This window comes from Camelina sativa, chromosome 7 (genome assembly GCF_030686135.1).
Source record: "Camelina sativa cultivar CO46 ecotype springtype chromosome 7, ASM3068613v1".
Taxonomy (NCBI): Eukaryota; Viridiplantae; Streptophyta; class Magnoliopsida; order Brassicales; family Brassicaceae; genus Camelina; species Camelina sativa.
Genome location: NC_141886.1, coordinates 14,148,649 through 14,174,800, shown reverse-complemented (window position 1 = coordinate 14,174,800; position 26,152 = coordinate 14,148,649). Strand labels below are relative to the sequence as shown.

The following is a 26,152-nucleotide window of genomic DNA, read 5'->3' as shown; positions in this document are numbered from 1 at the left end:
CATAGATGATAGATGTTAAGATATGCATTATGCCTAAACCATCAAAGCTCTAATCGAAATTGCATATTGATGTGGAAGCATAGTTATCAAAAAATATATATATATATGCACAACTGCACACATTGAAGAACACGAAGAGCAAAACAAAAAGTGATTTCAGACTTTTCCAACCATTCTTAAGAATAATTTCTTTTGTTTTTGCCATAAGCCTTACTTTAGAAAATAATTTCCTTGGTGAATTTGATTGTGACTGTCTGAGAACGCATAATTTCATGGTTTATGCCAAACAACTAGAAAAAAAAAAAAGTGAATAACAGAGACTTTGAACTAATTAACCGAGAACATTGAAATAAGTAATAACTGATATATACATGCATGTAGCCAAAATACCTCTGTTATTTTTGTTATAGAATTTGGATTCTATCATCACAGGATATTCCTTTCGCCCTTATAAAGATACATACATTAGTTTTAAAAACCAAAACTCAGATACAACTGAAACTATAGAGCCAAAATGTCGAAGTACTCACGGTTAAACGTTGAAAGAGATAAAGATGAAAATTCATTTTTTTTATCTAGTGAAAGGTTTTCTGATGATTTTGTGTTGAAAAACTAATATATATAGGAGTACAAAAAGATACAGATCGTGGACTTAGAAAAAGATTATGGGACAGAAAAACGTGGAGGTTAATAACTTCTTTTACATTTACTTGTTATTTTAAAAAAAAATTATTAAGTTTTACATGTGGCAGAATTTTAATGGTCGTGTGACTTAGGATTTACTCCCTCTATATTATAAAGGATGATGTTCTAGAATTTTTTTTTGTATCACAAAGGATGATTTTTTAGTGTATTTAATGCATTTTCGTGGTTGAAATCAAATAACTAATTAACGTTTTTATTTTTATAATAAACAATTAAAAATAGATATGCAGTTGAATGACATGTGTAAGAAAAATATAAATAAATGAGTATTAAAAGGAATATAAAGCAACAGTAATTAATAATAATACAATATTTATTATTTTTCTTAATTTTTGTGAAAATCCTCAAAAATCTATCTATTCCGATACAGACAGAGTATAAGATAAAGAATCTGATACTCGTTAGACAATAACTACCAAATGCTGAGATATTTTTATTGACTATTGCCTCATGACAAGATCAAACAAGGAAGTCAACGCAAGTTCAAAAAAAAAGAAAAGAAAATCAATGATCCCTTCTTCACTATCCGAAGTCCGAACCATTCCTTTTGAATACTATTAAATTCGAACGATACATCATTGTACGAAATATTTCATCAGTCATTCTTTTTATATTACATATTCTCCTTTTCTTGAGAAATAGATAAAACTTTTCTTTTCTACTCTCGTAGTCTCGTTTTCTTAATGACCCAAAAGAAAAAAAATCGTTTTCTTTCATCCTATTTGTAAAAAACTAAAGTTGAGAGATTATTATTTATAACTCAAAAAAAAAAAAAATTGAATTAATAGGATGTCGCGAGGGGGACATGATCATTCATTGTTGGATTTATTGCTAACTAATTATAATTGTCATGTTAAATTAATTAAACTTAAAAAGGGAATTAATAAAAATGTCAATCAATATCATACCGAATATTATTACGTATAAATAACATATAGATGCGTGTAAAATCACGTGTATGCAGCTGCCTACACGGTTGATTGCAATTACAAAAATTATATTTATATGTGTCATATTGGTGGTTCGAACTCGGGTAAAGGGTGATCAATTTTTAAGAATATACCAACCGAGCTATTGAAATTTTACTGAATTACATGTAAAAACCTTAGTTAGCCTGATCAAGTGACCCTTTCTTACTTAGTAGGTCCGCCGCTGCCAATATCTCTATCTTCCTCTCCTTAATTTCGTCATTCGTCTCGTCTCCCCTTCTCCCCTTTTATTATTACTCATAGTCTCATATACACATCTATAGATAACGAGAGAGAGAGAGAGAGATGGAGATAACGCCGAAGAGGTACTTGCGGAGGTGGAGAGGATACGAGAAGCTTGATGGGTCGTCTTCATCAGAGAAGAAACCGGGTCGAAGGACAGGGAAACGGGTCAAAATGGATCCGACAAGAAAGAAACGGTTTTGGAGGATCAAGATCGTGCCGAAACTGAGGATCCTGAAAAAGGCATCGCCCAAGAAGTTTTTTGTGTGGCTACGTGATTCTTATGTCAAGATGATGATGCCTTTGGCTAACTCACGGGTTGTCGGATCTTCTGGATACGGTGGATCCGGACTCGGGTCGGGTCCAGCGAAGGAGTATGATGAGAAAATGCTCGTGGAGATTTACAAGACGATATTGATGGCGCAGGCTCAGGGGAATCTCGTGCACCGCGACACACCTAATAATAATATCAACAACAAGGTTGCTTTCCGTAAGCTTCTTTCATTACTTCTAACAATGGAGGTAACTGATCTTTGGAGAGAAATTGAACATTCTGAGAGGTAATTCTGATACATTTCTAAAATTTTAGTTTTTTCTGTTTGCTATTTTTTTGGAGTATAAGGAGAAAGACAATTTTACCCAGAATTATTCTTCACATGAATTATCTTTTCTAGATTTGATTCAATTATGTATAGAATTTATCAGAACGACGATTTATCTCGTAATTGATGAGAAGTAAGTTCAAATGAATATGATTATGATTTACTAAGTACTAATTTTGATTGTCCTTTGATTGTTTATGTTTGATGGGTATAGTTACCTAGTGTGCTCTATGTTTGAAGAGGCAAAATCATCATCTTCATCCATTCTGAAAACAATATTTAGCAACATTGATGTTTTATCTGAGGAGGAAGCTTTTGGTGATCACCAATTGCATGATCTGTTGGAATCTGCTGGTATGGTTTTAGTCCAATCTTTGCATGGAATCAGCAGGTATATTTCCTGACTGTATTTTCAGATTATCTATTTTGAGACTAGCTCTTTTTTTTCCTCTTACTTCTGTTTGGAATTGGATGTTGTAAGGAGCTTTATAGTTTTGGGGTATGTGATAGGTATTTTCCAACATTATTCATTTTTTCATGTAGGACAATTGAGATTGTAAACGAGTTGAGAAATGTGTTTGACGAAATTGCAGCTATTCCTGTTCAAGTTCTTCTCACTGGGTATCTTTCTTGTTCTGAATCTTTCACAGTATTAAAGTTTACTACGCTTGAAAAAGAGTATATTTGTTTTCTTTCGGCAGCAGGTTTTAGAACTAGGAGTAAATGACATTTATAAAAGAAGAGGAGATTGAGAAAATATAATTTTAACAAAATACTTTAGTGGTCGTATTATTTGCTCACTTTTACTTATTAGGGGGAGTACAATACTGTTCTCTGAATCCATTAACATAGTAAAAAAGTCACAAAACAATGTTGTATATATCAAGTTTGTTGATCTTCTCTCTCTTTTTTTCCTCTTTAGAATATGCCTTCAAATATCAAATGGTTCCTACTCCGGAGTAAGTGAGATTCTGCAAGATTTTTTTAGCATATGGGTTTACAAAGACAACCACTATACCCTGAATGATGCTGGAGTAAGTGCAAAAGGGCTCCATGGGAAAATATCTATAGATATTGATGAGTTCTTAGAAGTTGTAGAGCTGTATATCTTTGGAGTTCTTGCAAAAGTTTCTGATGATGTGGGTTTAGCCATTTCATGGATAGAGAAAGCTGCATTGCCTGAGGATAGACGACAGGTACTATTGAATCCTTTCATGAGTTGTGTATAAGCTTGTAAATGTGTTCCTCCTACTAAGATGCTACACTCAAATCTCTGTTTTAGGGGCTTTTGAGAAGATTACAATCTTTATTGTCCCTCAAAACAACAAACGTTCCGGTGGCTACTTCTTTAGAGGAAGATTCCAAGGATTCTTCTTCTTATGCCGTAGTGAATAAGCCTAAGGATTCCAAGAATTATGAGATTGATTCTGGCCTGAAACTCTCTAAACAACATGAACCTTCGCCACTTTGGTCATCCCATCCTCTAAGCTTCAAGCTTGGTAATACCCAATTTAGCATGTCCAAGGGAAAGATTGCTATAAGCCTTGTTGGATTAATCATATGTTATGCTTTGAAGAGAAAACAAGCTACTTTGATACGGTAAGAATTCCTCTAAGCTTGTTTCTGAAAATCGGTATGTGATGAAAAAATACATTGTGAACCACAAAATAAGCTGTGTGTGATTGTTTACTTGTTTTAGGATCATTCGCAGACAAATGGAGTCCACAAGAAAAACATTTGTAGATTTCTGGAAGCTTGCGTTTTCATACCAAGTGAATCCTCTTGCAGCAATTCAATCCATACCAAACAGCACAACATGAGACAATTGATGCACAATAAGATGGATCAAAAACCCGATTTTGCGTAGAATTAAAGCTGCATCCTTTTTATGTTTCGCCTTAGGCTTTAGCACAGCCTATATTTAGTTACTCAAAGTGTGTTGTATAATTAGATCATGTGTCTAGAAAATGTCTTTCTATGTTAAACCAACACTATCATATGTAATGTTAAAGGTAATATACCAAAGCTATCCCAAATACATTTTCATACATTGGTCCAAAAACTTACATTTTGATACATTAGTGAGTTTGGCGTGTCTTTGAAAGGAAATACTTATTGGGTTGCTTCAACTGTAGAACAGAAACAGCTTGGCGTATTTATACAACTGAAACATTCAGACGTCTCTGTCTTCCGTATCAGTGTCCTAGTTTTAAAGAAGTGTCACGCCCGATTTTCATTTGTGGACCGGCGTAAGTTTCTTGGTCGATGAGGAGAAAAAAGTCGTCGTGTGTTGTGATAGATACATGGTAACTGACTTACACGGAAAAACATTGGTCCACATTACTGGATGGGGCAATTTAATACGAATTGATTTTGGATGTGTTGAGTGTTGGCCATTTTTGTTTCATTATGTTCCAAGTTTAGCTCAAGTGCAAGAGCCAAACTTTTTTTGCTTTCTCTTTTCCGGTTTTCCCCTTGTTTTCTTTCTTTTTTTCAGTGTTACATCATCGTCGTCAATAAACTGATCAGAAAGATCTCTATTGTCGCTTCTAGATCTTTCTTTGACATATAATTCACACTTTATCCAGTAACTTCGTATATTTACAACAATATTGACGATCGACAAACCACTGAACTAGCTATCTTCAACCCTCTTTATATATATGACTTCCACATGTTCAACTATACCAAAATGCTATGGCCTATCAATGCAAAACTAATATGCATATACAGAAAAACTTTAGGTTTGTTGTCATGTTCATAAGTATTACTTTCACAAAGTCATATATATCCTATTTGATTGTCATATTGTGTAGGGCTTTGTTATATAAGAAAACTTAGGTCTGTATACACACTTTCTCTTTTAAATAATGTTCTTCATGAGTTCATGAATATGAATTGTCTATCATCAAGAATGCAACCAACTAAACAAATATATATATATCAGGACTAAGTCAAATCCCAAAGGGGCTAAAACCCTTTGGTTAACAGTGTCGTCAAGAGTATGTGTCATTTTGTTTTCATCTTTACAGCAAACTTCTAGTCGTCCAAGTTGATCTCAACAACACCGAAAAAATTCACTGTCAAATTTCCTTAAACTTGTTTGGTCCACAGACACTATTTTGTTTCCAGTTTAAGTACGAAAATTCATTTTCTAAATCAAATTTGTTTTTAACAGAGTATTGTTGTTAGAAACCAAAAACTACATAAAATACCATTCAAGTTTGTTTCACAACTAAAGTCTAGACTAGAAACCGCAAATATAAAACCTTAAACTAGAATCTCTCGTTAAAAAGCTTAATTATGATATATAGTTCTTCAAAACTTGTAAAAATTTAATTCATCATAACTTGGTAAACACCCACCATGAGCATCATCATCAAAAAGCCCGAAGTTGTCCTGCGAGTAGTATTGGTAATATTGATCAGGAGGAATTTGGTTACCGAAATGTGGCTGCTGGCCCATAGTCTTTAAGTTGGATCCAGGAACGGTTACACTGTCCCCATGTCCCAGAGTCATGTCATGGATACTCGAGCGTTTGTTTCCCCTTCTTACTGTCAGAACTTTGCCTTAAGAAATACTTCTGAGCATGGCTTGCCACTTGCATCAGGGCTCCTTGTCTTCACACATTCCCTCGATATGCTCTTCCAATCTCATTTCCCATACTTCTATAGTCCATCCAGAAACAATCTGAAATTATCATTAAATCAACCAAAGTCCATAACTAGCTAAGATCATCACATCAAAAATAATCATCTATCTAATTAGCAAATTAATCCGTGATATATTCGTTCTCCTCCTGAACATGAATTTTCACAAATGTGTTTGGCTTCATACATACCGGAGAAAACTCAAAAGCACAAGGATACATCCGCATAAGCTGTGAAACGCAATCAATCCACTGGAAACACATATATGTGAACATAGTATAAGCTGTTGGTCTATCCACCCATTGAAATAGATCTAAAACAAACCAAAAAGTTACTATAACTGCAAGAGGAATAGCTGCTCGCTCACCTGAATAAATATAGGCAAATAATTGTCATGCCCATGGGAAGAGTTTGAAGATTGTGAGGCTGCTGATCCTGAAGACTGACGCACAGGAGATGAAGGGAAACTTCCAGCCGAAGAAGACTGCCTTGGAAAGTCAAAATTACCGGATCCTGATATGTTAGGCATTCCTACACGATCCGAAAATGGGTGACCAAAGGCAAGCCAATCCTTTTCGACAAGAGCCTGATGTGAGTTTAAGACAAAAAGTACATAAGAAAACGGGGTAGCAAACAAGAAGCTCAGATAATATGTTGATGTACAGTTAGTGAGAAAGAAGATATGACTGATAATAAGTACGTTTCATTCGGGGAAATTCGAAAACATGAATGGATATGAAGAATATAATTCAATATGCTACTCCCAGTCTAAATTGTAAATCATCAAATCAGTCTACCTACCAATTTTACAGTTGTGAAACATAGTCTATGGGAAACCATATCAAACCTAAATTAAAGACTTCCGTAAACTCAGTCACATACAAAAACAAGAACCCAGAAACACCAAATCAGGACAAGGAATACCTGAAACCCAGCAAAAGTCCTGTAGAAAGTAGTATGGATCAAGTAATATGCATGCAAGAGAAACCAGCTGAGTTGTTCTGTCCCATCCATCACTGCGCAATGACATATGATGGAATCATGACATAACAAACCTTTTTTTTTTTCTTTTTCATTCTGATAATAATAGAAGCTTTTGATTAAAACAAACGCATCTTCATCTTATTACAGGTATATAAATTGGTATCCAAATGAAACAGTTAGCCGGTGAGGCGAATCAGGTATCTAACCTGCAGTGCACAAGAACTGATGCCGACTCCATAGCAACACGTGCAGCAATCCATGCTGCGCCAGCTAAAACGTTCCGGAAGTGTATCAACCAACCACTGTCTCCAAGTAAAGATACTGAAGCAGACATACTACTAAGATTGCCTCCTCCCCAGGTCCAACCACCATGTCTCTGTAGATTCCACGCATACATATATCTTAATGATTAGCACCATAAAAGTGTACTACAGCATCTTGTATTCCCCAACTGAATCAGTCAAAAAAGTTCCTGGATATTCAATACTCACCAAGAACGATGATCTCCCATCAGATGATGTTGTACCGTGCATGTCTAATAATCTCTAAGGCGGGAAAAGCTCTCCCTCATTCCATGTATATTGTCTATGCCAAAGAAAACAATCTGCAGAAAGAAACACCGTCACTAAAATCATGGAATTCCAGAAGATCAAGACTAAAAGCATCAAAACACCAAGATCATTCACTTACTTCAGATTGAAAATAGTTTGACGATGATTCTGAGCCGCCTCCCATGGCTCCATTTGCTAATGCATTTTTCCATCGGCAATATATAGCTTCCTATGAAGTAGAAAAATAAAAAATGATGAGAAAAGTACATCTTTGTGAATAACTGAATATATCCCATATGAGCTCAGTTCAACACAAGCTTGTGAATGAGAAACCAAACAGCAAGTATATTAACAGAAACCAAACAGACATTTTGATGCATTGAGAAGATAATCTCGTGTCCACCAAGACCAACAAGAGTGTGAATTTCCTTTTATGAGATGCATTCATAATCCACAACTTTAACTCTTTATAACGAAGCATAAAATACGATACATAAGAATTAACCAAACTAAGGGAACATCAGAAGCTCACCTTCGTTCTCCCTTTGCATCAGCTAGAGAGCAGAATGCAGCAACAAGTTTTTCATCAACACTACTGTTGGAGTTGAAACAAATTAAACTTCAGAATCTATCACTTTGTGAACTTTGAAATCCAAAACTAAAACAAAACAATTATCCAAATGTCTCATAGTGAAATTGAAAGTCTGATATACCTCCTCATATTCATCATAAGACCCACAAGAGGTTGTGATGAGCGTGCTATCACAGCTCCACTTCCTGCAGTTGAGGCCAAAAAGCATGTCATTTAGAGACAATACGACCATCATTAAAACGGAAGCAGCCAAAATATATGCATTTCTACCTGGCTGACACCACGTGATCACAGGTAAACGACATCTTGCCCGGAAAGAACATGCCTGGAGCAGCTCTTCATCACTACAGAAACAGAGACTTGTTATTTTTTTCAATTTATATTTCTCAATAGGAACATGGTCTTGTTCCAATGCGGAAAAAGAGACATGCCAGATAGGTGAAGATGATTTTTCTGGAAAGCTCGTCAAATATGAAGACAGTAGTACTCAAAGTCTGGAAGGGATAGATAGAGAATTTTTTTAAATCCCGAAAAGATATCAGTGTCATACCTTATGGATTTTGGAACCATAAAGGCAAATGGGTACGTCTGACACAAGTTGTAATTGGAGGTTAAGTCACTTATCCGCCACAGCTCATTGGACAATGTGAACGAACCATCTTCAATCATATCGGCTGATGCTCGTATTGAACTTTTTCCGAGAAGACGGAAATATTCATTAAGCAATCTTTCCTTTGGGCTTGCGTTGCCAAATTTGGAAGGCCCACAAGCAAAAGTATAAAGATCCCATACTCTCTCTGGCTTGCTACATTTCAGTAATGCATCAAACACTGAACGTCTCTGCAAAAGTATGAAAGGTTTATACAGACTTCAGGGAGAAATGAGTAAGGCAGCATAATAGTGAAAGTTTCACCTGCTTGGTTCGAGGACGAAAGCCATAAACAAGTATCCTCATGTCTTTGCCTGCACCATGCAAGTGATCATAGCATCAAATAAAGTTGTAAGAAAAAAAGAAAACACTTCAACCAACATCACTATGGGAAGATGTCTATTGTCCAAGATAATATTCAGACGTTAAGACTCAAGAGTCAAGAACGCAATTCAAAACCGGAGCGGATTTTGAGCTATGACACAAAATCTAGACAAAACAAAACCTACTCTAAATCAGATATAGCAAATGATCAAGTCCGGAAACATACCAGTGACCTGTAAAAGACGTCGTGGTGGATTCCTGTCAGACTGACGAGGGTTTGATTGAACTTTCAGCACCTATGTTCACCACCCATGAATCAGAAATACATAGAATAAACAATGTAAAAGCTTCAGAGCCTAACTAAATCAATATTAATCACATAGCTCTGTCCCCAGGGTATAGCAACTGACCAATCTGTTAAACTTCTCAATAGTTGCCAATGGAATTGATCCAAGTGGAATGACCTTTCTGGTTCCTTCACTCTTCACAAAAGAGAAACAAAGAATATATTTGATCAACAGTACTTAAAATTTGAATATAAGTAAAGTTCAAGACCTGTATTCTACATTTTAAAACTATCACATTGGCCAGGGGAAAAATAGATCAAATGCATCAACTCAGTAGAATCTTTACGAACGATGCGCACAAAAAGAAAGAAACAGATGAAAGACAATATCATACCAAAAAAAAGAATACGGAAGTTTGTCACCAACAAGGTTCCTGCCTCATCAGTGTTAATAAGCACAACTCCATAACCCTGTACACAAGGTCCAAATATCAGATAAAAAGATTCAAAAGACAACTTCTCCATACAATTATCATGGACATAACTAATACAAGAAGAGCAAAGCAAATTCCATAAGTCGGATACGGTAACAAAGTTCCTAAAAAAGGAAAATTCGAATAAAAGAGATCACTTTGACCAACTCTACAAAAAAACATACCTCGACGACGGAGAGCGAGTTGATTTCATCGTTACGTTCATCGAGAGACGACGGAGAGCGATTCAGAATCCGGGGACTGATAAAACGGCGTCGTCTTTCTCTTATCTTGATACACTCTTTGACCTTAAAATCGAAGGTCGTAAAACGACGCCGTCTAACGAAGAGCTCGTGTCTCTCTGCTCGGAGTTTCTTAACGGAGGTGCTGATACGACGGGGACGAGACGCCGGTTACGATGTTCCCGTTGGGATTAACGTCGAGTTTTATCTCCCTGCTATTAATGAGGATCCGAAGCTTTGGTCTGATCCGAAGAAGTTTAACCCGGATCGGTTTATTTCGGGTAAGGAGGATGCGGACATAACCGGAGTTAAAATGATGCCGTTTGGTGTTGGCCGTCGGATCTGTCCGGGTTTACCGCTGGCGACCGTACACGTGCACTTGATGCTAGCGAAGATGGTTCAAGAGTTTGAGTGGAGCGCTTATCCGCCGGGAAGTGAAATTAATTTCGCCGGGAAATTGGAATTCACGGTGGTGATGAAGGAACCGTTGACAGCCATGGTTAAGTCTAGGGCTTAATTTTTTTTTTTTTTTTTTGGTTTGATTATGAAAACGTTGTGTGTTGCTTATATCAAAGGGAACCTATAGTTTTGAAATTTGTCGAGGGCTTTTGTAAAATTCTCAAACATACGAATAAATTTTTTTTTTTTCCGTCAAATTGTTTTTTCTTTTTATATAAAGCTGAGCTTCGATGATATTGTGACACTCGTAATTTCGTTACCTTCAACGAAAATATCAACCAAGAAGTAATAATAAAGCTAAGCTATCTAATTAATATCTCTCTTAAAAAATGTTAGATGATCTCTCTATAAGTCTTAATGTTTTCGCGATACAAAGCAAACTTTAAACATATTTCTCACAATACATAACCTTATGAATTACTTAAAAGATTTGGAAGAGAGGATATAATATAAAATATTTCACATGAAAAATGACAACATCACGATTGATATACTTTTTTTTATACCTACGTAAATAATAATCGATATTTAAAGATAACCAACAAAAAAAAATTAAGTAAGAGAAAACCTGAAAAAGAACAAATGCACGTGATGAATTGGGTGATATGGGATTTCCATTGAGTTGAGAGTTAACATTTAAGATCCCACATCATGCACGTGAATTGTGTTGTGCAATTTCTGTCAAATCAACGTTTTTAAGAGCCGACACTATTAGCTCAGATTTTTTAATTAATTTAATTACGTGAACTGACATGACAAATATGGTATAAGTGATAATTGATCATTTTTTGGGTTTACTTAATTTTAGATGTAAAAGTCCATTATCTTAGCCCAATAGCAAATACCACAATTATAGACACCTCTCTGTCTTTCCTTCGCTCCTTCTTCGTCTTCTTCTTCAATCGAGCATAATAATCAATCAATCAATCAATCATCGTCCTTGCTTTGTTGCTTTCAGTAAGCTTCTTCCATTACTTCTAACAATTGAGGCAACTGATCTTTGGGGAGAAATTGAACGTTCTGAGAGGTACTTCTAAAATATTTCTAAAATTTTTTTTTTTTTGCAATTTTTTTAATCTGTTTTAGATCTGATTCAATTATGTATAGAATTTATCAGAAAGACGATTTATCTCGTAATTGATGAGAAGCAAGTTCAAATGAAGATGCTTATGATTTACTCAATACTAATTTTAATTGTTCTTTGATTGTTTCTGTTTGATGAGTATAGTTACCTCGTGTGCTCTATGTTTGAAGAGGCAAAATCATCATCTTCATCTATTATGGAAACAAAATTTAGCAACATTGATGTTTTATCTGAGGAGGAGGAAGCTCTTGGTGATCACCAATTGCATGATTTGTTGGAATATGCTGGTATGGTTTTAGCCCAATCCTTGCATGGAATCAACATGTATATTTCCTGGCTGTAGTTTCAGATTATCTAGTTTGGGTAAGCTTCTTCCAACAATGGATGCAATTGATCTTTGGAGAGATATTGAACCTTCTGAGAGGTACGTCTGATAATTTCCTTTAAATTTCTTAGTTTTTTTGTTGTTTGCTATATTTTGCGAATTTTGGTTTCCGTACTTGGTGATGCATATAATGAGAAAAGCAAATTTATCCAGAAATTGGCTTTGATTCAATTATGTATAGTACTTTTCAGAAAGACCGATTCATGTCATACTTGATGAGAAGCAAGTTAAAATGAAGATGCTTATGATGATTTGCTTAGTACTAATTTCGACTGCCCTTTGTTTGATGGGTGTATAATTACCTCATGTGCTCTATGTAAGAAGAGGCAAATTCATCATCTTCATCCATACTGAAAAAAATATTTGCCAAAATTGATGTTTTATCTGAGGAGGAAGTTCTTGGTGATCACTAATTGCATGATCTGTTGGAATCTCCTGGCATGGTTTTAGTCCAATCCTTGCATGGAATCGGAAGGTATGTTTTCTGACTTATTTCAGATTATCTAATTTGGGACTAGTTCCTCTTGATTTTGTTTGGAATTGGATGCTTTAAGGAGCTTTATAGTGTTTTCTGAATCCATTAGCATAGTAAAAAAGTCACAGAACAATGTTGTATACATCAAGGTTATTGATCATCTCTCTCTTTTTTCCACCTTTAAATTATGCCTTCAAATATCAAATGGTTCCTACTCGGGTGTAAAGATAGATTCTGCAAGAGTTTTTTAGCATATAGGTTTACAAAGACAACCACTATATCCTAAATGATGTTGGAGTAACTGCAAAAGGACTCCATGTGAAAACATCTTTCGATATTGATGAGTACCTAGAAGTTGTAGAGCTCTATACCTTTGGAGTTCTTGCAAAAGTTTATGATGACGTGGGCCTAGCCATTTCATGGGTTGAGAAAGCTGCATTGCCTGAGGAAAGACGACATGTACTAAAGAATCTTTTCATGAGCTGTGTATAAACTTGTAAATGTGTTCCTCCTATTAAGATGCTACACTCCAATTTCTGTTTCAGGGGATTTTGAGAAGATTACATTCTTTACTGTCCCTCAAAACAACAAACGTTCCAGAGGCTACTTCTTTAGAGGAAGATTCCAAGGATTCTTCTTCTTATGCCGTAGTGAATAAGCCCAAGGATTCCAAGAATTATGATATTGATTCTGGCCTGAAACTCTCTTATCAACATGAACCTTCGCCACTTTGGTCATCACATCGATCTAAGCCTCAAGCTTGGTAATACCCAATTTAGCATGTCCAAGGGAAGGTTGCCATACGCCTTGTTGGATTAATCATATGTTATGCTTTGAAGAGAAAACAAGCTGCTTTAATACGGTAAGAATTCCTCTAAGCATGTTTCTGAACATCGGTATGTGAATGAAAAAAATACATTGTGAACCATAAAATAAGATGTGTGTACTTGTTTACTTGTTTTAGGATCATTCGCAGACAAATGGAGTCTACAAGAAAAGCATTTGTAGATTTCTGGAAGCTTTTGTTTTCATACCAAGTGAATCCTCTTGCAGCAATTCAATCCATACTAAACAGCACAACATGAGACAATTGATGCACAGTAAGATGGATCAAAAACCTGATTTTTCATTGAAATAAAGCTGCATCCTTTTTAGGTTCGGCTCAGGCTTTACACAGCCCATATTTTATTTAATCAAAGTGTGTTGTATAATTAGTACGTTAGTTTTAGCCCATATGCATATATGCTACATGTTTAAAAATAAAAATTTGACCGGTTGTTTCTAAAATATTGCTTTAAACAAAATGAAAAAAATACTAAGCTTGTGACTTATAAAAAATCGATAATGAAATGAACCATACGATAAAAGATTTCTTTTTAAACCATGCAAGCAAACATTAAACATATTTCTAACAGTACATAACCTAATGAATTACATAAAGATTTGGAACAGGGGATATGTTATAAAGGATTTCACATGAAAAAAAACAACATCAGGATTGATAGACTTTTTTTATACCTACATAAATAATAATAGAGATTTAAAGATAGCCAACAAAGAAGATGTAAATAGGAGAAAACCTGAAAAAGAACACATGCCTGTGATGAATTGGTGATATGGGACTTCCATTGAGTTGAGTGTCAACATTTAAGATCCCACATCATGCACGTGAATTGTGTTGTGTGACTTCTGTCAAGTCGACGTTTTTAAGAGCCGAAAATATTAGCTTAGATTTTTTAATTAATTTAATTACCGGAACAGACGTGACAAGTGTGGTATAAGTGCTGATTGATCATTTTTGTTTGGGTAGTGGGCTTGCTTTACTTAATTTTTAGATGTAAAAGCTCATTATCTTAGCCTAATAGCAAATACAACAATTATAGTCACCTCTCTGTCTCTCCCTCGCTCCTTCTTCGTCTTCTTCTTCAATCGAGCATAATAATCAATCAATCAATCATCCTCCTCTCTTTGTTGCTTTCGGTAAGCTTATTCCATTACTTCTAACAATGGAGGCAATTGATTTTTGGGGAGAAATTGAACGTTCTGAGAGGTACTTCTAAAATATTTTTAAAATCTTAGTTTTTTCTGTTTGCGATTTTTTTTTGGCGATGAGTATAAGGAGAAAGAAAAATTTACCCAGAATAAGTGTTCACATAAATTATCTGTTCTAGATTTGATTCAATTATGTATAGAATTTATCAGAAAGACAATTTATCTCGTAATTGATGAGAAGCAAGTTCAAATGAAGATGTTTATGATTTGCTTAGGACTAATTTTGATTGTTCTTTCATTGTTATTGTTTGGTGGGTATAGTTACCTAGTGTGCTCTATGTTTGAAGAGGCAAAATCATCATCTTCATCCATTCTAGAAACAATATTTGGCAACATTGATGTTTTATCTGAGGAGGAGGAAGCTCTTGGTGATCACCAATTGCATGATCTGTTGGAACCTGCTGGTATGGTTTTAGTCCAATCCTTGCATGGAATCAGCAGGTATAGTTCCTGACTGTAGTTTCAGATTATCTAGTTTGGGTAAGCTTCTTCATCCAATGGATGCAACTGATCTTTGGGGAGAAATTGAAACTTCTAAGAGGTACTTCTGATCATTTCCACTCAATTTCTCAATTTTTGTTGTTTGCTATTTTGTGAGAATTTTGGTTTCCGTACTTTTCAGAAAGATTGATCCATGTCATTCTTGATGAGAAGCAAGTTAAAATGAAGATGCTTATGATGATTTGCTCAGTACTAATTTCGATTGCTCTTTGTTTGATGGGTGTATAGTTAACTCGTGTACTCTATGTATGAAGAGGCAAAGTCATCATCTTCATCCATACTGAAAACAATATTTGGCAACATGAGACACATTGATGTTTTATTTGAGGAGGAAGCTCTTCGTGATCACCAATTGCATGATCTGTTGGAATCTGCTGGTATGGTTTTAGTCCAATCCTTACATGGAATCGGAAGGTATGTTTCCTGAATCTATTCAGATTATCTAATTTGAGACAAGTTCCTCTTGATTCTGTTTTGAATTGGATGCTTTAAGAGGCTTTATAGTTTCCAACATATCCCTTTTTTCATGCAGGACAGTTGAGATTTTTTTAACTAGTTAATTTAATAACGGGAACAAGTGGTAGTGTGGATCATATTTGTTTGGGTGGTGGGCTTGCTTTACTTAATTGATAGAAAATCCCAATAGCAATTACCATAATTATATCATCTCTCTCTCGCTCATTCTTCTTCGTCTTCTTCATTTGGGCTCATCATAATCAAATCCTCTTCCTCGCTTTGTTGCTTTTGGGTAAGCTTCTTCCAACAATGGATGCAACTGATCTTTGCGGAGAAATTGAAACTTCTGGGAGGTATTTCTGATAATTTCCTTTAAATTCTTAGTTTTTTGTTGTTTGCTATTTTTTGCGAATTTTGGGTTCCGTACTTGGTGATGCGTATAATGAGAAAGGAAAATTTATCCAAAAATTGGCTTTGATTTAATTATGTATAGTGAGAATCTTTATGTATATCCTAAATGATGCTGGAGTAAGTGCAAAAGGGCTCCATGGGAAAACATCTTTGGATATTGATGAGTAATTAGAAGTTGTAGAGCTGTATATCTTTGGAGTTCTTGCAAAAGTTTCTGATGACGTGGGCCTAGCCATTTCATGGGTTGAGAAAGCTGCATTGCCTGAGAAAAGACGACAGGTACTATAGAAACTTTTCATGAGTTGTGTATAAACTTGTAAATGTGTTCCTCCTACTAAGATGCTACACTTCAATCTCTGTTTCATGGGCTTTTGAGAAGATTACATTCTTTACTGTCTCCCAAAACAACAAACGTTCCATATTCTAGTTCTTTAGAGGAAGATTCCAAGGATTCTTCTTCTTATGCCGTAGTGAATAAGCCCAAGAATTCCAAGAATTATGATATTTATTATGGCCTGAATCTCTCTGAACAACATGAACCTTCGCCACTTTGGTCATCCCATCCTCTAAGCCTCAAGCTTGGTAATACCCAATTTAGCATGTCCAAGGGAAAGGTTACCATAAGCCTTGTTGGATTAATCATATGTTATGATTTGAAGAGAAAACGAGCTGCTTTAATACGATAAGAATTCTTCTAAGCATGTTTCTGAACATCGGTATGTGAATGAAAAAATACATTGTGAACCACAAAATAAGCTGTGTGTGCTTGTTTACTTGTTTTAGGATCATTCGCAGACAAATGGAGTCCACAAGAAAAGCATTTGTAGATTTATGGAAGCTTGCGTCTTCATACCAAGTGAATCCTCTTGCAGCAATTCAATCCATACCAAACAGCACAGCATGAGACAATTGATGCACAGTAAGAGTGATCAAAAACCTGATTTTGCATTGAAATAAAGCTGCATCCTTTTTAGGTTTCGGCTCAGGCTTTAGCACAGCCTATATTGTAGTTACTCAAAGTGTGTTGTATAATTAGATCTTGTGTCTGGAAAATGTATTTCTATGTTAGACCAACACTATCATATGTAATGTTAAAGGTAATATACCAAAGCTATCCCAAATACATTTTCATTCATTGGTCCAAAAACTTACTTTTCCTCAGCTCATCCTCTTAAACCAGACTGAAATCATTGAATGTAGTTTTAGTTTGCACGCATATTAAGTTTCATCTATATTGCCCCATACCTTTTTCAGGTTTAGTATGTTAGTTTTCGCACGAATGCAGATATGCTATAGTTTTAAAAGTCCCTTTTTAATAAAACGGAAGTACACGACTTCGAATTGGTAGACCATATAATATTAATATAAGTTATAACTAAGATTAATTATTTGATAGGTTATATGGATTAACTATTTAATAGGTTATATAGATTTAAGATGATGATCTTCTTAAAAAGGATATTCCAATGAATAAAATAAAAATCTCAAAGAATATTTAACTAACCATATATAGACTAAAAATCTCAGAAATTAATCGAAATTAATCATTCTTCCGTAGATAACAACTTATTTCTGATTATACTAAAATCTAAAATCTTACCTAACTTTATCAGAAAATTTTGACGGAGTAACGGTCAAAATTTGAATATTTGTTATGAATCATATATATAAAAGTAAGGTTTCACTCTCTCCTTATTGGTTGATTTTCATTTACTGTTTTCTATTTTTTTATTTGTACTTTAAACAATATTTAAGACTCAATTAACACAATACAATAACTCACACATTAAAATAAAATTATAACTGAAATAAAATAAATTATGTATTAATCATATTCCACCACTCAATTTTATTCAAACACAATAAATTATAATTGTAACTCCCATAATTCTAAATATAACTTTCATCAATTCTTATCATATAAATAAGCATTCTCTCATTCTCTCACATTAGCATTCTTTTACTTTCTCATTTTCATATTCTCTCATTCTCTTCCACAATACCTCAAATCTTCTTTTTTTTTTTTTTTTTTTTTTTTTTGATTTCTTATTTTTGTTGTATGGGTTACAAAAAAACAAATGAAATATCATTGTAAAATTTTAATGATTTTAGAGACTGCATGATATATATTTTACATTGTTCTTATTTTTAAAGATTCATCACCATTATCTAATATGGATTATCATTTTATAAATAATCACTCTCTCCTCTCCCACCAATATCAAATGTTGTTATATATCATATGTGTTGTAAGAGTTTGATTCTATATTTTAATTTAGAAAGTATTATATATATTTTTTACATTATTTTTATTTTTGAAGATTCATCTCCATTATCTAATTTGGATTATCATCTATAAGTAATCATTCTCTCCTCCTCTCCCAACAATACCAAATGTTGTTATATCTCATATGTGTTGTAAGAGTTTGATTATATATTTTAATTTAGAAAGTATTATATATATTTAACATTGTTTTCAAATTTTGTTTTATTTATATATAAATAAAATATTTCTTGCCTTTCTAATCAATTCATATTTATTTTTAAAATTTCCATAGTTAAATTAACTTCACATATGTTGGTTTTAACAAAAAAATCAAATTTATTTGAGAATAAGATGTTCATATTCCTTTTAACGATCAATGTGTAACATATTGTACTTTTGAATCAAATTATGGATTCACCAACACTCACTTTTAAATTAAATGGATTTTAATTTTAGGAGTTGGAAAAGTATAAAAGTTTACTTGTAACTCCCATAATAATATTATAGTAGTGTTCTCAATGAATTTAATTTAATATAATAGAACATAATTATTTTTAAAATTTCCATAGTTAAATTTAACTTCACATATGTTGGTTTTAACAAAAAAAATCAAATTTATTTGAGAATTAGATGTTCCTATTCCTTTTAACGATCAATGTGTAATATATTGTACTTTTGAATCAAATTATGGATTCACCAACACTCACTTTTAAATTAAATGGATTTTAATTTTAGGAGTTGGAAAAGTATAAAAGTTTATTTGTAACTCTCATAATAATATCATAGTAGTGTTCTCAATGAATTTAATTTACTATAATAGAACATGTTCAAATTATATTAGTATGCACTTAATTGCAGTTTTGTAACTCTCAAATATTTGCTTTTGATACATTGATTTATGTATTATCTATTAAAAGTCACATATCTCACTATAACTCTCATTGCCTCATATTTCAAATATTATATAATTTTATAAATTCTACAATATCATTATTTTTCCTTCATTTAACCAATGATATTTTAATTTAATAAAAGTTTAGTTTATTTGAATAGGATATATATGTAATAAATGATATCTAGTTTAATTTTTTTTTTCCTATATGAAACATTATCATTTCATATAAATCAAAGTCCAGACATAATTAAAGACTTTAAGATAATAACCTAATAAATTAGTTGCTGTTTTTCTTATTTTATTTTTATGGAAAATTTATTAGTCTAATAATCTATGGTTAGACTCACTTAGTTATATATGTATGAGACATTGCATAGCTGATGTCGTGTATGTATTGTGATGCGGCTCGCCTCCTAAGTCTCCATATCCGTTTATGATATCCGATCCTTTGAAGCATATGTCTACTTCTAAAAGATAAGTAACTCATGATTTTATTACCATTCAGCTCATGTTATAGTTTGTCGGACTTGTTCAATTTTGTTATTTTTAAATCGTTTGATGAGAGTATCAATTTTTAGTTTCATCGGCGGTTTAATTATATGCTCTATCGCATATTGTTTGATGATATAATTATACTCATGGCTGTATAAAATATTATACGGTGTTCGATATATCATTGGCTCGTATTTTTACCATTAGAATTTCTTTTTGCTTGTCATATAATATATTGAAACCTGACTATTGCTTTGTTTTCTTCCATCGGTGTGAAATATTAGGTGTTAGTTAATTTACTGAGATTACTTTTGGAAATCTCTAACCGATACCTCGATGGTTCCGCCGTTCTCCAAACTTCAAAACTACCGACATCGAGCTAACCAACATTGTCGTTGGAAGAACGTCTCAGATCTCAGCTTCCCATCGAGATCTCAGCTTCAAAACTACCGACACTCTTTCCTTTATTTATCATCAGCTTTTAAAAATATTTACATCTATTTACCATTCTATTTTTCCAAAAATACAATTAACACCCAAAATTAAAATTATATATTATCTTTTTAACTTAATTATATCTTTTAATTATATTTTTATAAAATCTTTAAAATGAATTTTAAGAACCCTTTGTTCATATGATATAATAATATAAAACTGATATTATAATAACTCTCACGGGTTAAATTTTAATTCTTATACAATTTTTTTATAGATATATTACCACACAATCAAATTTTAAATATTTCAATTACCCATAAATAGAATAGATTTTGTAAATAAAAATTACAGTAAAAAATTAAATAATTATTTTATACTGCACTATGTGCGGGTTGTTATCTAGTCTGTTATATTATATAAGTTTGATAGATAAAAACTAAAATTTAATCTGACACCAAAACATACTTTATCATGTATTCAATAATAACATACTTTAGTTTAATATATAATACATTGACGCATATTTTATTAAGGTTAGTATCATTCACGAAAAAGTTTAGTTTTTTTGGTGTTATTGGGTTTGGTAAATAAATCCATAAGCTAATTGATTATCTGATATTTACTATCGTTCCACTTTATTATGCGTATATGCATATTATACACGAGGAAGGTGTATGTGTGTTGCGCATATCAAACTAAAAAATATGTATTAACTAACTAATGTATAACAGTCAACAAGTTATTAATTAGTAGTTGTAATAATAGAAAATACGTGACATCTAAAAATCATGATTTTATTGTTTACGATTTCAGTGACATGATTTTATAGAAATTTCAAAGTTTTTATCATGAAATTATTTTCTTAATTGTTTTACAAAAGAAATATATATATATATATGATGCTTATTATTTATTTAGCATTCATTTATATGATTATTTAAAATGTATGTGATTTACTTTATTTGTTTAATCACCAATTTAAATCTAATTAAATTAGATATAATATCATGATGAAATATTTTAAATCATATCTTCAACTTTCTTTGGTGAATAAATTGAAAATTTAGTAACAAATTACTAAATAATAATTATTGATCATGTTTTCTTAGCATAACTTCTATGAAGTGGTTTAAAACCAAGAATATGACCATAAAAATTCAATAGTTCTTTAGAATAATCTAAAGAAAGTAAATAGTTAAAATTCTTTAAAAGAATACAAATCAACTTGATCCCAATTATTACCAAGATTATATAATTGAAAATGATATCTTTGATGGAAAGATATTAGAAAATACATAATTTACTTGTCACAAAATATTGTTGTCGTGTAGACACAATATAGTGAAAATATATTTTTAAAATTTTATAATCTTGTTATTTATGAATGAGTAAAATTATGAGATGTTGATGTGAATCACATCCTATTGGGTTGGTCTATTCTTTGAAGTGAATATGACTTTATGCTATAAGTGGTTTTCACTATTCTACTACAATATTAAGAAGTAGTAGAAAAAGTATTGAAAGCTGTTGAAGAGTATATATACAATTGTCTATGGGAACACAATTTGATATTAATGTGTTATAGTCTCCCAAGTCTCAAAGTCAAAAGGGTGTAACATATAATACATTACCCAATTTGAGAATGTTATTGATTACAAAGTGGAATTCAAATCGAGATTGATAGAAGTGTCATCATCTCGAGGGAGAGAATTAATGAATCTCACATACAGAGGTGATGAAACAAATATAAGATTATGTTCACACTCAAATGAGTTTAATCACTCATAGTGATAGAACAAATCTTGAGGATTTGAAAAGTAATCATATTGAGACAATAAGCAAAGAAAATACTTTGAAATCATAAGTATTATTACCTAAGAAAATAAAAGTATTTTAGAGATTACATGCATTATCTAGAAGATAAAATGCTTTGTGAAAATCTCACTGTTTAGCATGACCGGTTAAGTCATTCCGGTTCAGTAGTGATGCGAAAGAATAATCAGAAATTTCTGAAAAGATTCATTAGAGAACCTAAAGAGTTTTCCTAGTGATTTCTTATGTGTGCTGCTTTACAAAGCAAGCCGATTATATGGCTTTCACCAACCCCATGAATTTGGATAGTGTCAATTTTCTGGTACGTATACAAAGAGATATTGTGGACTGATCATCCACTATATATGTTTGTTATCAATATGCAATCTTGAGTTTGCGAGAGTATTTGGTTAATTGACAATATGGTGGTGAAACCATGCTAAGTAATTGACATAAATAACTCTAAATGTCAAGAAGTTCGCATCGGGCCAACAAATAATCATGAGTACTCCCTATTACAATTGGTTTGGGTCAGAAACCAGATATATTCCATCTAAATGTTATATACATATTGAGTTGCTCCACCACAGCGATATAAGATGGTATTTGAAAGAATGTTGAAAATATGTTGGATATAAATCTCTCTTGATGATTGAATCTCGAGATGCAGAGACTGTTGTTTCAGTGAGTCAGTCTTTCCAACATGAGGGGGAGAAAATAAACAGCTGGTAAAGAATTATATTGAGAGAAATTATCTTGATCCTCGTACTTTGAAATGTGCTAGAAATTGAAAAAGATAATTTATTTGCAAAGTTTAGCAAATATGCTAGAAGGCATTTTCTGACCTTGAGTGACAAAGTCACATACACCAGTTGTTCTCCAATTAATATTAATGTCCTAGAAGGATAAGATCAACTGCTAGTAAGTCTAAAGATCGCATGAAGTGTGATAGACTTATGGTTCCAAATATAAACATCCTCGGAAAATAAAAGGAGCATAAATTGATATGGCACCGAGGAAGCAAAGAGTTATGAAAAATCTCTAGAAAAGATGTACACATGAGTAAGAAAGAGATTCAGGTACCTGAGAATCATAATGAAAGGAAATCTCAACAAGTTGACTCATGTCTAGAATGAAAAGGAACCAATAAGCAAATCGACGTCGTAATATATTTGCATGCAGTGTTGCAGTTGATTATGTTATGGATAAAATCGAGGATCATAACTGCGTGGTTAATAGAAAAAGTTCTATTGAAAAGTGTACAAAAAAATATTTAGTTAATCATTTAAGGGTAAATTACTCAAATGTTACTCATTTTAGGTAATATTACCAGAATCTACAAAAATCTTTTTATAGCGTGCCCCTGTTTCGGGTATTTTCAAAATACCCAGCGTGCCCCTGTTTTATGTTATCGGAAAAAACGTTATTACAAAAATGTCATTGCCACGTCAGAAGCCACGTCAGAAATCGCTGACGTGTAACCATAATTCAGCCTAACGTGTTACAGAGTATGTTGCGGCTGAGTTATATGTATGTTGCGGCTGAGTTATCGGAAAAACATTTGAGTAAGAGCGGACGGCTGACTTATGAAAATCTGGCTGAGTTATGCTCATAAGTCAGCCAAGCGTTACGACTGACTTATTAAATCTGGCTGAGTTATGCGCATAACTCAGCTGTAGTTACGGCTGAGTTTTCACCTGATGGTTGAGTTGTCAAAATTTTGGCTGATTTATCACTACGACACGATTGAGTTGTCAAAATTTTGGCTGAGTTGTCACTACGACACGGCTGAGTTATGAAAAACGGCTGATTTATGAGCATAACTCAGCCGTCATAGGTTGACTTATCGTACAACTCAGCCGTTTGACGGCTGACTTATCAGCAAAAGATTAATTACTAGAATGTTATTCAGTTACGGCTGACTTATCAAACGATACGGCTGAGTTATATATTTTCAGTTGATGAAGCTGCTGAATTTGGCAGCAATTTTTTTGCTATTTAATTACTGTAATGTTTTTCATGATGTGGCTGAGTTTTATTTAGGCTGAGTTATGGTATTGTTTGATGGCTGACTTGCCACGTCGGACGCAGCATCCATGTCAGCATTCCATGTCATCATCTTTTCTCTCCGGAAATACGAAACGTTGTTCGACTCTTGTTTTTCAACTGGTTAATAAGTGAACTATTTAGCTTCTTATTCTACTTCTTCTTCACTTTCTTCTTCACCTTGTTCTTCTACTTCTTCTCCACCTTGGTCTTCATTATCTTTCATGGATCCAGTTTCGGTACTAGTTGTGTCCGGTAATTGGATAAAGATACAGAGATATGTATTTAACTCCGACGATAGAGGGTGTATAGTTGTGTAGATAGACGGAAGCACAACACATGACAAGCTTGTGAAGCTTGGTCTTGAAGACTATGGATTGGACGCGTTTAGCCATGAGCTAAAGTTGAGCTACATGTTCTCGAACAGGGCAATGAAACATTTGGCGCATGATACTCCACCAGTTTTTGTCTCCAATGATCAACAGTTGCAATGTTTTTTGGGGCTATGGAAAACTGATCAGCTACGTCTCTGTGTAGAGTTTTCGGCGAAAGAGTCTACAGAAATTACTGGAGCTAGGCGAAGTAGAGACTCGAAAGCAGAATCTACATACGAAGTGTACGGTGGGGGATTTGAAGGCACTTGTTTTGATTATGGTAAGATCGTTGACAAAGAAAACAAAGAAGAAGCTGTCGAAGTAGCATCTGACGAAGAAGAAGACGATGAATTTTCAACCCGATTTGATGTTTTCGACGACTCTGATGGTGAGTCATCTGATGATGAGAAGTTTTCTGCATTGGGCGAGCCTCAGAGTAAAGAGGAAGACCCACCTTCTCCGCCTCCTCAGAAGAAAGCTCATAAAGATGATAACTTTGCCGGATCGAAGATGAATCTGGAGGCTATTAGGTTGGAGGTGTCAACGCTAAAAATTGCTGTAGGACAACGATTCAGTAGCAAAAAGCAGTTCAGGAATCACGTGAAACTTATTTCGGTTAGGGATGGATTTGATTTTAATGTACCAACCTCAAATCCGAGACAAGTGGTTTTTAGGTGTTGGGTGAAAGGATGTCTTTGGAGAGTTCGTGCATCTGTACAAGGGGATGACCCAAATTTTCATGTTCGTGTATACGATTCGGAACACACATGTTCTATGACGGAACGTTCTACTAGATGCCGCCAATCAACAGCTGATGTATTGGCAGGTCTTTACAGGGACTATCTTGGTGATCTTGGTCCGGATGTTAAACCTAAAAGTGTCGGAGTCATTTTCAATAAGCAATTTAGTCTAAAGGTAATTACAATGTTTCGACTGACTTGTTAATAATAATGGCTGAGTTAAAGGTATCGAACGCTGCTGAATGCAAGGCAGATCGATCAGGGAACTCCTGAGGAAAGTTTTAGCGAGTTGCCTTCTTACGTATACAAGTTAAAAAGGGAAAATCCGGGTACAGTCACGCGTCTTCAAATAGGTGATGAAGATAGATTCAAATATGTTTTTATTGCTTTTGGTGCGAGTATTGATGGGTTTGCTTTCATGCGCAAAGTTGTTGTTGTCGACGGAACGTTTCTCCATGGTAGTTACAAAGGGACGCTTCTAACAGTCCTAGCTCAGGATGGTAACTTTCAAATTTTCCCATTAGCTTTCGCTGTTGTTGACACTGAAAATGATGAGTCTTGGCGTTGGTTCTTTACACAACTCAAAGTTGCCATTCCAGACGAAAAGGATTTTGCGATAATCTCCGACAGACATAAGTCAATAGGGAAAGCGATTGGTCAAGTGTATCTGTTGGCTTCGCGTGGAATTTGCACTTACCATTTATATAAGAGCATCTTGGTGAAGTTCAAAGGAAAACATTTGTTCCCTCTGGTGAAAAAAGCGGCAAAGTGTTTTAGGCTAACTGATTTTAATGAGGCTTTCAATGAGATTGAAGCACGTCATCCCGAACTACATGGATACCTCCAACGAGCTGGTGTCCGAATGTGGGCGCGTGTTCATTTCCCGGGTGAAAGGTACAATTTAATGACAACGAATATTGCAGAATCAATGAACAATGCACTGTCAAATGCTAGAAGTCTTCCCATAGTTCGACTTATAGAATCGATACAGGATATG

At 33.8% G+C, this 26,152-nt stretch overlaps 2 protein-coding genes and 3 pseudogenes across 8 annotated transcripts; 4 read left to right on the top strand and 1 right to left on the bottom strand.

Annotated features, from left to right (window-relative positions):
* The first annotated feature begins 1,736 nt into the window (after positions 1-1,736).
* On the top strand, positions 1,737-4,566 carry LOC104700947 (protein APEM9). 2 transcript variants are annotated; one of them, XM_010416556.3, is made up of 6 exons: positions 1,737-2,476; positions 2,733-2,909; positions 3,062-3,139; positions 3,441-3,714; positions 3,801-4,117; positions 4,218-4,566. In XM_010416556.3, the coding sequence occupies exons 1-6, from the start codon at positions 1,980-1,982 to the stop codon at positions 4,336-4,338; spliced, it is 1,464 nt and encodes a 487-aa protein (XP_010414858.1). In that variant the 5' UTR covers positions 1,737-1,979; the 3' UTR covers positions 4,339-4,566. The 2 variants fall into 2 exon arrangements, with proteins under 2 accessions (XP_010414858.1, XP_087314306.1); XM_087458180.1 differs by lacking the exon at positions 3,062-3,139 and having other exon boundaries at positions 1,855-2,476.
* A 1,072-nt stretch (positions 4,567-5,638) lies between these two features.
* On the bottom strand, positions 5,639-10,079 carry LOC104704534 (phosphatidylinositol-3-phosphatase myotubularin-1-like; annotated as a pseudogene). Its single transcript, XR_015561976.1, has 15 exons — positions 9,978-10,079; positions 9,679-9,750; positions 9,495-9,564; positions 9,209-9,258; positions 8,846-9,135; positions 8,566-8,639; positions 8,417-8,480; positions 8,236-8,298; positions 7,843-7,932; positions 7,644-7,756; positions 7,359-7,528; positions 7,093-7,184; positions 6,536-6,754; positions 6,360-6,419; positions 5,639-6,208 (listed from the first exon to the last, which is right to left on the bottom strand). The product of XR_015561976.1 is annotated as a phosphatidylinositol-3-phosphatase myotubularin-1-like (transcript).
* A 25-nt stretch (positions 10,080-10,104) lies between these two features.
* LOC109125430 (cytochrome P450 77A4 pseudogene) lies at positions 10,105-10,869 on the top strand (annotated as a pseudogene).
* A 611-nt stretch (positions 10,870-11,480) lies between these two features.
* LOC104704533 (protein APEM9-like) lies at positions 11,481-13,894 on the top strand (annotated as a pseudogene). The gene is made up of 6 exons (XR_015561975.1): positions 11,481-11,492; positions 11,559-11,755; positions 11,957-12,136; positions 12,755-13,131; positions 13,218-13,534; positions 13,637-13,894. The product of XR_015561975.1 is annotated as a protein APEM9-like (transcript).
* Positions 13,895-14,500: 606 nt separating this feature from the next.
* Positions 14,501-17,227, top strand: LOC104700945 (protein APEM9-like). Of its 4 annotated transcripts, XR_015561862.1 has the most exons (6): positions 14,501-14,722; positions 14,986-15,265; positions 15,454-15,639; positions 15,758-16,034; positions 16,175-16,371; positions 16,876-17,227. XR_015561862.1 is itself a non-coding variant. In XM_087458179.1 (3 exons), the coding sequence occupies exons 1-3, from the start codon at positions 14,679-14,681 to the stop codon at positions 15,455-15,457; spliced, it is 228 nt and encodes a 75-aa protein (XP_087314305.1). In that variant the 5' UTR covers positions 14,533-14,678; the 3' UTR covers positions 15,458-15,554. The 4 variants fall into 4 exon arrangements, 1 of the variants encoding a protein (XP_087314305.1); XM_087458179.1 differs by lacking the exons at positions 15,758-16,034; positions 16,175-16,371; positions 16,876-17,227 and having other exon boundaries at positions 14,533-14,722; positions 14,986-15,165; positions 15,454-15,554; XR_753675.3 differs by lacking the exons at positions 14,501-14,722; positions 14,986-15,265; positions 15,454-15,639; positions 16,876-17,227 and adding an exon at positions 16,472-16,808 and having other exon boundaries at positions 15,763-16,034.
* The last annotated feature ends 8,925 nt before the right edge of the window (positions 17,228-26,152 follow it).

What these genes read in the sequence shown, in the direction of transcription:
- LOC104700947 (XM_010416556.3), top strand. Translation starts at nt 1,980, where the DNA reads ATGGAGATAACGCCGAAGAGGTACTTGCGGAGGTGGAGAGGATACGAG. An exon ending in TGCCTGAGGATAGACGACAG is followed by an intron (nt 3,715 to 3,800) that starts GTACTATTGAAT and finishes TCTCTGTTTTAG; the next exon opens with GGGCTTTTGAGAAGATTACA. An exon ending in AAACAAGCTACTTTGATACG is followed by an intron (nt 4,118 to 4,217) that starts GTAAGAATTCCT and finishes TACTTGTTTTAG; the next exon opens with GATCATTCGCAGACAAATGG.
- LOC104700945 (XM_087458179.1), top strand. Translation starts at nt 14,679, where the DNA reads ATGGAGGCAATTGATTTTTGGGGAGAAATTGAACGTTCTGAGAG. An exon ending in GAAATTGAACGTTCTGAGAG is followed by an intron (nt 14,723 to 14,985) that starts GTACTTCTAAAA and finishes TGGTGGGTATAG; the next exon opens with TTACCTAGTGTGCTCTATGT.